The sequence below is a fragment of the Durio zibethinus genome, chromosome 25 (genome assembly GCF_047325235.1).
Source record: "Durio zibethinus cultivar Kanyao isolate XHJ-2024 chromosome 25, ASM4732523v1, whole genome shotgun sequence".
In the NCBI taxonomy this organism is placed as follows: Eukaryota; Viridiplantae; Streptophyta; class Magnoliopsida; order Malvales; family Malvaceae; genus Durio; species Durio zibethinus.
The window spans coordinates 8,831,798-8,841,562 of NC_143186.1; the positions used below are offsets into that span (position 1 = coordinate 8,831,798).

Below are 9,765 nucleotides of genomic sequence, written 5' to 3' on the forward strand. Positions count from 1 at the left end.
ATTATTTATGTGATTCAAAAGGCTATTAAAGGAACTACAATAGCCGAGTTTCTAGCCAATCGTGCAGTCGAAGATTATAAGCCAATAAAACTAGATTTTTCTGATTAAGATGTGATGGCCATTAAGGGAAATAAATCTATTAGGAGGTCTTGGAGGATGTATTTTGATGGAGCTGCTAATGCTTTAGGTCATGGTATTAGGGTAATTTTAATATCCCTTAATAAACACTATTATCCCATCATAGCCAGGTTAAATTTCAATTGCACAAACAATGTGGCGAATACGAAGCCTGCATTATGGGTTTGTAAGCGGTGATTTAGAAGAAAATCAAAGCGTTAGATGTATTTATAGATTTAGCTCTAGTCATCTACTAGTTACGAAAAGAATGGAAAACCAGAGATTCCAAGTTGATATGGTACCATAAGTATATCTTTGAGTTAGTTAAACAATTCGAAGAAGTTCAATTTGAGCATTTGCCTAGAGAGAAAAACCAAATTGCTGATGCATTGGCTATTCTAGCTGCAATGATTAAAATAGATGCAAATATTAAAATTCAACCCATCAAGCTAGATGTGAAGGCTGAACCAGCACATTATTCAGGTGTTGAAGAAGAAGTTAATGGGAAGCCATGGTATCATGACATTATGCAATTCATTAAAAGCCAGTAATACCCAGAACATGTAACAAAAAATGATAAGAGGACTATTAGAAGTTTGGCTATGAGTTTCTTTCTTGATGGAGATGTCCTTTATAAAAAGGGTAAAGATCAAGTACTCTTAAGGTGTGTGAATGTAGCTGAAGCAAAGAGGATTATTGAAGAAATGCATGATGGAGTTTGTGGGGCACATACAAATGGTCATATGATGGCTAGACAAATTATGATGGCTGGATACTATTAGTTGGCAATAGAGAGTGACTGTATTGATTATTCCAGAAAATGCCATAAGTGTCAGATCTAGGTTGACAAAATCCACACTCATCCAACAACATTGCTGTTTTGGCTCTTCCATGGCCATTCTTTATGTGGGGCACGAATGTCATCGATCTCATTACTCCAAAAGCTTCAAATGGACATAGATTCATCTTTATAATAATTGATTACTTCACCAAGTGGGTAGAAGCAGCATCATATGCTAACGTGACTCGATCTGTGGTATGCAAGTTCATAAAAAAAGAGATAATATGCAGATATAAGCTTTTACAGATAATTATTTTTGATAATGCCAAAAACTTGAACAGTAAAATTATGAATGAAGTGTGCATTCAATTCAAGATCCATCATTGTAATTCAGCACCATATCGTTTAAAGATGAATGGAGACGTGGAGGCTGCGAACAAGAATATCAAAAGAATCCTAGAAAAAATGACTGATACTTATAAAGATTGGCATGAAAAGTTACCTTTTGCTTTGCATGCTTATAGAATATCAGTCTGAACATCTACTGGGGCTACCCCGTTCTTTTTGGTATATGAAATAGAGCTATGCTACCGGTCGATGTGAAAATTCTCTTGCTGAGAGTCTTAATGAGGTAGGGTTAGAGGAAGCAGAATGAGTTTGAAATCACTACGAGTAGTTGAACCTCATTGAAGAGAAAAGACATACAGCATTTTGTCATGGTCAATTATATCAAAAAAGGATTATGAGAGCACATGACAAGGAAATTCATCCTTATTGCTTTAGAGAAAGAGACTTAATGCTGAAAAAGATCCTTCCAAATCAACATGACAATCAAAGAAAATGGACATCAAATTGGAAGGTCCCATACATGGTGAAAAAGGCCTTTTTCGGTGGGGCATTGATTTTGGTAAAAATGGATGGAAGTGATTTACCTACTTTAATAAACTCAGATGCTGTGAAGAAATATTTTGCTTGAAAAAAAAGTAAAAAAAATGAAAAAAGTAAAAATGAAAAATAATGACTCATCTAAGCTGAAAATCTAAAAAATACGGCTTGGATGTGAATAAGAAGCATCATTCCACAATACAGGGGCAAGTATAGTTTGATGAACTCTGAAGGATCAAAGAAGTCATCTAATTTAGTTTTAGGAAAAGAATCTGGGAATATTTTATTCATGATTATCTTATGATCATTATTTGGGCACTTTTATTTCAACTTAAATACTTTGCCATGCACTTGTTACCAATCTAATAAAATATGCTATCTTTCTTTTGGAAATAACACCTATCCATTCTTTTATTCTCATTTTTTTCCACCATACGAATAGAAGAAATGTGTGATTGCATTTTATTGGTCTTGGATTTAAAATGATGAAAAGAAAAACAAACATGAAAGATCTTAGCATTACTTTTTAAAAGTTTACAAAGGCAAATGAAAAAAGAAGAGAAAAGCATGATAAAACATTGATGTTGCAGACTTTTGAAGAAGAAAGAATACAATGGTCAAATGTTAAGAACAGATTGATCATATGGCAATTGTTAAGAATTTTAAAACTGAAAGTGAGAGATTTCAAGAACCTTTTTACCATAATGAATAATTTTGATTGCATTACATGCATTGCATTTAAAGCACTAGGTACATGCATCCATGAATAATGAGGACAGGGACTTTCCATTTCCTAATGAAAAACAAGATCAAACAAAAGATTCCAAAAGAGAAAATTTTACTTGTTCAAAGATAAGAACTTAGTTTTGAGAACATATGAGATTTTTAAAGTTGTTGAGCCTCTACTGAGAGGAGCTTTTTTAAGATGAGATTTTAAAGTTGTTAAGCCTCTACTGAGAGGAGCTTTTTCAATATGAATTTTTAAAGTTATTGAGCCTCTGTTGAGATGAGCTTTTTTTTTTCAGATTTTAAATTTTCAAAAGTTGTCGAGCCTCAAGTGAGAGGAGCATTTTCGATTTGATGAGAAAAATTTTCTGAGTAGTTTATGTTCAAAAAAAAAAAAGAAAAAAAGAAAAGAAAAGAAATATCTCTTTAGATTTCGGATAAAATTACTGTCTTTGTCTTTACCCTATTCCTGATTCTCAACAATGTGCAAAGAGGGGTAGCTATGGATATCAAATTTGTTGGGTAAAAAAAAAAATAATAATATTATTAAATACAAAATACATAAAAAATACCAAATTATAAAATACCAAAAAAAAAAACCAAACACAACAGAAAAAATGAGGGATGGCAGTGGTGCTTTCCCCAGCACCACTGTCACCATTTCTTAGTACCCATCCCTCATCTTACCCTACCACCTATACTCTGATCACTTATCCCGTTGCCTAGCCCTACCACTGTTAGATATTGCCAAAAAATAAAAAGAGGCATGGGGCTCGTGCTTGCACCCCCATGCCTAGCCTTGTGCCACTCATTCAGGCACAGGGTACTGTCGAAGCTCTATAAATAGAGCTCTTGACTGAACAAAAAAAATAAGGATAAAAAAAAGAGCTTTCTGCCATAAAAAAACATAAAAAATAAAAAAAACTCAGTCCCCTAGAACGAGGAACCCAGCGCCGAGAGTTTCTGCACAAAAAAAAAAACAACAAAGTCAGTTTCAACAAAACAAAAAAAAGGAGAATAAAAAAAGAAGAAGGTTTGACTGAAACTGCAAGAGCAGATCTGAGGAATTTAGAACTTTTTTTGATGAAAAAAGAGGCTGGATATGTGTTTAGGGTGTTGAGAGGAACATTTTAAAAAATTTTAAAATTTTTTTACACCGACGACAGCGGTTGGAGCTCGTCGTCGATGAGAACTGTGGCGGCCGTCACGATGGACGGCCACTGGCCCCAGGTTGGCCTAAAAAAAAAAAAAAGGGAGAGAGGGCATTTTTTTTTAAGAGGGGGAAGAAATGATCGAAAAAAATTTTGGGTTTTTATATAAGCTGTCAATAGCCAAAAGATGTCATTTCAATAAACGCCTAAAACGACGTCATTTTAAGCAACTAGGATTCGCGCATCAACCCGTGACCGACTCGGGGTCCATGCACCCGACCCGCATCTCAATCAACCTCTGATCGGTCTGACTGAACCAAAATCAAACCGCTGAACTCGATTCAGACCGGAACCGAGCCGCGAATTGGGCCATTGACCGGTCCGATTTAAGTAAAAAAAAATTTTTTTTAGATTTTTTTATATATTATTTTTGTTATTTTAATTATTATTCTTAATATTTATGCATATAAAAAATATTTAAATTTATCAAAATAATTTTTTATTGTTTTATAATATTAATTAATAAAAAATAAATAGTAAAATATATGATAAAAGTTTTTTATAATTTTATTAACTTTAAAATAATAAAGAATAATAAAAAATAAGAAAAAAGAAATTTTTATCCGACGATGAGATTTAAAGGTATTCTAAGTAGTGATACTTATGAAATCTCTAAGTGATAATTTTTTTTTAAATTACTACTAGTGTATTGGAGTATTTATAAAAATATTTTCAATACAATAAATTTTTTTTCTTATAAAGTAATAAATAAAAATTAATTAATAAATTAAAAATAAAGAGTAATAAAAATAAGAAGAAAGAAAAATTTATCTAATGATGGGATTCTAAAAGTATTCCGAGTAGAGATGCTTTAAGAAATCCCTAGATGAGAAGATTTTTTTAAATATTACTAGTGTATTGAAATATTTATAGAAAATCTTCAATATAATAAAAATTTTATTTTTTTTCAAAATTTTAAATAAAATATTAATAATTAATAAATTTTCTAAAGAGAATAAAATGTGTGCATCAATATGGTAACATTTTGCATTGCATGCATAACATTTTTTACGAAAAGTAAATTTGAGCCTCCGAGGATGAGATTTTAAGATATTTCGAGAAACGATGTCTAAAAAATCTTTAGGTGAGAAAAAGTTATTCTAATGTTACCAATATACTAGAACATTTTAAGAATTATTTCAATAAAAATGTTTTAATTTATTTTTTTGGAGAATAAAAAAAATTTTCTAATAAATAAAGAAATCAAGAAAATTATTTTTCGAACACCGAAAATTAGACTATTTTTATCAAAATCAAAGGATAACAGGTAGTTAATTGGTATCGTTTTTAACAAGCGCTATGGGGGTGCTAATCCTTCCCCACACATAACCGACTCTCGGACCCAGACTGTTTTGCAGATCGTAAAATTATCTTTTTAATAAATTTTAATTAATTTTAAAATTTTATTTAAATGATATGTTTTAATAGGTAGCCAATCACACATAACCAAAAAGATTGATGGTAACTCTATTATTTTTTATTTTCGGTTTTAAATTCATCGAATAGACATAAAACCGTTACAACAATAAGTATCAAATCATTAAAAATAATATAAGGGTCAAATTACATATTAACTCATATTTGAGCATGCATTTGCACTAAAAGCACACGCCTCAAGCTTCAAATAGAATTGAAATCATTACTGATAGTTTGGACCATAATAATTTGATCTAATTAATGCAAAACCTCTATAAATCGAGAGTGAAGTCTATCAAGAAGAAGTTAAATCTGTAGAGACAAGAAAACAAACTTGTGGGCTATGGCTGAATAAATGCAATCCATGAAAAGCATTGAAGATGAGCTAGCACTAGCACAAGCTGCAAGGCTAATAAATTTGATTTAATCATCTTTATTCTAAATGGTCTTGGCAATGAATTCAGAGAAATGTCCAGTATTGCCATAAGAGCCAGAGAAAGTGTAATATCCCTGGAGGCTGCGCCAGTTATCACAGCAAACATGGCAAAAAAATTAGGTAATCCCAGAGGTAATATGTTCAACAGTCATCAATTTCAAAATAATTCTTGTTCTCCAAAGAGAAGACCTAACCAGTGACAACTCAAGCTATAGCAACAACAAACCAACTTGTCAATTGTGTGCTAGAATTGGTCACAGTGCGATGACATGTCATTAGTACAAAATTTCTGCGGTGCAGGATCTAGTTGCCAATATACAATGGGTTAATATTGATTTTTTTCATGTCACTTCAGTTTCAGTGATTTTCATCACATATATTTTCAATTTTGTTGATTCTTGAAAAAAGTAACGAAATTACAAAAATTTCCCCTTACATTAAAGGAATATTCAGTAAAATATTTTAATTTTCTTACATTTGTTTAAAAATCAACAAACTTGAAAATATTGCGACAAAATTTAATAAAATTAGAGTTCAATGACAAAATTCTCAAATGTAACAGAGGGTGGAAGGTATTTTCAGCTTTCTCCAAGTGTTGAAAGAGTACTTAATATAGAGAAAGCATTATCCAAAAGAATATTTTTCACTGCGAATTACCCAAACAAACAGTAATGATATTTATATATAAAATTTCTAGCACATTTTTCTTTTCCTTCGGTGTGTGCTGATCTTGCAGTTAAATCCACCTTTCAGAATACAATAAAACCTGTACCCGGTAAGACTGACCTATAACCATATACAATGTTCTCTAAAAACATCAATCTTTGGTGGAAACAAGTTGCTTATTTCCTCTGAGCTATGGTTAAACTTGGTAAAGCATACCGATTTCAACAAGTGACGTATGAGGAATCCCAAGTGCAATTGCTGGACGCCTACTATTGCGTCTAAGAAACCCATAGATTATGTTAATTGCAAATTTCTTTACAAAAGAAGATGCACCATTGGCTCTGATATGAGTGTTTGCCATCATGTAAGCCACCCCAGATTCCTTCGCATCCATTAGTTCCTGCACTTCATTTCTTGATTGAGACATTTTCCATCCGGCTTCTTTTCTTCTTTGGCCAGCGCCTCCAGCAACGATCTCATAGCCCATTGCACCAGCATCTTTGACAGGACTAGGTGATTGCTCTATTGCTACAAACTGTTCACTATTGGCCTGGTGTTTCAGAAACTCCGAGACCTTTTCAATTAGCTGGGTTTCAAAGTCATGGCTGTCTCCAATATCCTTGTATCCGAACCTATCCATTAAACAATAGTCTAAGAATAGTAAGATGAACATATAACTTGTACTCATTTGCTTGTGTTAGAATTATGAATCAAGGATTTCGATTAAAAATTACCTTACAATACACCGGTAAAAACGGAATTCAGGTGGACCAAACCGGGTAACAAGAAAGCGCTTATCAGCTGGAACTTTTGGAATCATAACATAATGCATTGTGACAAAAATGAGGATCTGATGGACTGCTGGAAAGCTTGCCACAAAATGTGCAAACATTGGTGGTACACCAGAGGCAACATTGGAGTAAATTAGGCCAATTCCCGGAATCCTTGATATTCCAAGACCAGGACCAAAAGCAATGAAACTATCCAGAGACACCTTATTTTCCAGCTCAAATGATTGTTTTTTTGAAGTCCCATAGTGCCAGATTGACATCAGAGACAGAATTACTGCAGAGATAAGAAGGGGAAGCCATCCCCCTTTGTGTACTTTAGCAAGGCATGCAGAAAAATAAAGCAGTTCCAAGGATCCAAATGTTAGTACAAACAATAATGCCAGGAAAACACTTCGATTCCAAACAGTAATGATGATCAAAAACATCAAGCAGGTTGTAACAAACATGACTGTGATCACAGCAAGGCCTGTGTAAACAAAAACAGAGACAAGAAAAGAAAAAATTTGGCTTAGAGAGCAAGAAAAAGGAAGGGCATACAGAAAGATAAGGCGACATGAAACACAAACCATATGCATTGCCAATCATGTGTATGTCTCTAAATCCAATAACAACAGCAAGGCATAGCAGCATCAACATCCAGTTTATCTCTGGTAAGTATATCTGTCCATGAATTTGGTTTGATGTGTGTATTATCTTCACACGTGGGAAGCAACTTAGTGCCCTGCACTGACTGATGATGGAGAATGTAGCTGAGATTATTGCTTGACTTCCGACTACTGATGCAAGAGTGGCGATGATAAACACTGGCCAAAATACAGCATCTAAAAGCAAAGGAAGAAATACGGTAGAAAAAAAAATCAGATTATGCACAAACTTGAGCATGCATGGACATAGATCCAAAATGACAATGTGACATCTAACTTGATGCCTCCATTTGTTCTTTCGAGCGATTGAGAAAATGTAAGTTTCTAGCTCACCGGGGATGGCCTTGTAGAAACTACTTTGAAGATTCATTCTATGCTTGGAGAGATAAGCAGCTTCACCCATGTATGCAAGAACTAAACAAGGATAAACAACCGCTGTAAAGCCTATCTGTCATTCCATCCATGAAAATTAGCAAAAAGGAAATCTGTTATTAAAATAAAAGACTAAAAGGCAGAAAAAATTAAGGAGAATAATTTACATCACAATTTTGATTTCTTACAATCAGAAGCTGGCAAAAGCAACTTAATTCTCTTTGTACTTAATCATATAGATTGGAAACACAAAGTAAAAGCAGTACGCTGCAAAATACCGTTGTCTAAATTCTGAATTGCATCAAAACATAATAGATAGGAGGCAGAAACAAGAAGTACCCTGACAGAAAGCTGAGAGAAATGACCAAGATCAGCAAACATAGCTTCTGCACCTGAAAGAACAATCATATTATATATTCAGTCTTACCAAAATGAAAAGGTTCCAGTCAGAAACAGCGAAATTTCAGGTCTTTCCCCGAAATCAACCTGTAATACAAAGGACAATGCCTCCAAGAGAACTCCAAGCATCTTTTCCAGCTTTGTTGAAGAAATTATAAATATGGTACGGTGACACAGCACATAGAACTCGAGGATTCCAGTGGAATACGTTGTAAATGCCTACTCCAGTGATGCAAATAAGCCAACCTAGCAATATTGGAGCAAATAGAAACCCAACATTGTGTGTTCCATAGTGCTGAAGAGCAAAAAGGCCAACCAAGAGAATGCAGGCAAAGAACACAATATGATCTGGAATGTATGAAAATATCAAAGGATTGAAGCTTTCTATAAGAGTTAACAAATGTGCAGAGAACATTTATTTTCATTATTGTGCTCAGGAATTCTAATGTGGCACAGAAGAAAGAACACATTCTGATTTAACTTACTCTCATGTAAATAAGTAACCTTAATCTGTAAACCATAAACTGCAGAGAGGACTGTAAAACAAAATGAAGGAAAATCAGCAACTCTACTAAAATTCCAGTGACAAAAGAAATCGGATTGCATAAAATCAAGAGTACGAAAGGATCAGTTGAAAGAACCAGAATGATTGAAATAAAGCTCATACCAGACATAGTAGGACTCAGGATTCCATCACCAATAACCATGCTTGATCCAAGAAGCACAACAAGCAGTAGCACAACCCGAGAGCTATGATATTTTTCAAAGAACTGCTTTATGAGTATACTACTTCGTGTGTCATTAACAGGTTCTTCAGCCTTGTCAATAGATACATGCTCATCTGCTACATTTGTGGTATTTAAAAGACCCATCCTTGAGTGTCGGCAGAGCAATGAGTACAAGGCAAAGGTTCCACCTGCAAAAATAATTCATATGTGTTCATTAAACAGAAGCAATAAGATGCCTGAAAGCGTAGATCATGGTTTCAGCTAGTGTGGTACCTTCACCGTTGTCATCAGCACATAATACAAAGACTGCATACTTTAGAAGAGGGATGATTGTCAAAGTCCACAAAATCAAAGAAAGTACCCCCAAAATCTCATGGTCTTCTCTATAAGGTAGCAAACTCCCAGAGAATATGCTTTTAAAGACATATATTGGCGATATGCACAGATCTCCATAGACAACTCCAAAACTCTGATAAGCAAGAGAAATAGTAGTCCTGTACAGTTTCTGCAAAGCGGATTAAGAAAGTAACTGTTACAACATTATGAATTGGAATAATAATTCACTCGATCAGTTCTAATATACTTTGATCACT

General features: G+C 33.8%; 1 protein-coding gene across 1 annotated transcript; it reads right to left on the reverse strand.

Annotated features, from left to right (window-relative positions):
- Window positions 1-6,300: 6,300 nt before the first annotated feature.
- On the reverse strand, window positions 6,301-9,398 carry LOC111276617 (putative potassium transporter 13). Its single transcript, XM_022862364.2, has 8 exons — window positions 9,112-9,398; window positions 8,930-8,980; window positions 8,532-8,792; window positions 8,385-8,437; window positions 8,007-8,121; window positions 7,596-7,850; window positions 6,973-7,495; window positions 6,301-6,870 (listed from the first exon to the last, which is right to left on the reverse strand). Exons 1-8 carry the CDS (start codon window positions 9,314-9,316, stop codon window positions 6,435-6,437), a joined length of 1,899 nt encoding a protein of 632 aa, XP_022718099.2. The 5' UTR covers window positions 9,317-9,398; the 3' UTR covers window positions 6,301-6,434.
- Between the last annotated feature and the right edge of the window lie 367 nt (window positions 9,399-9,765).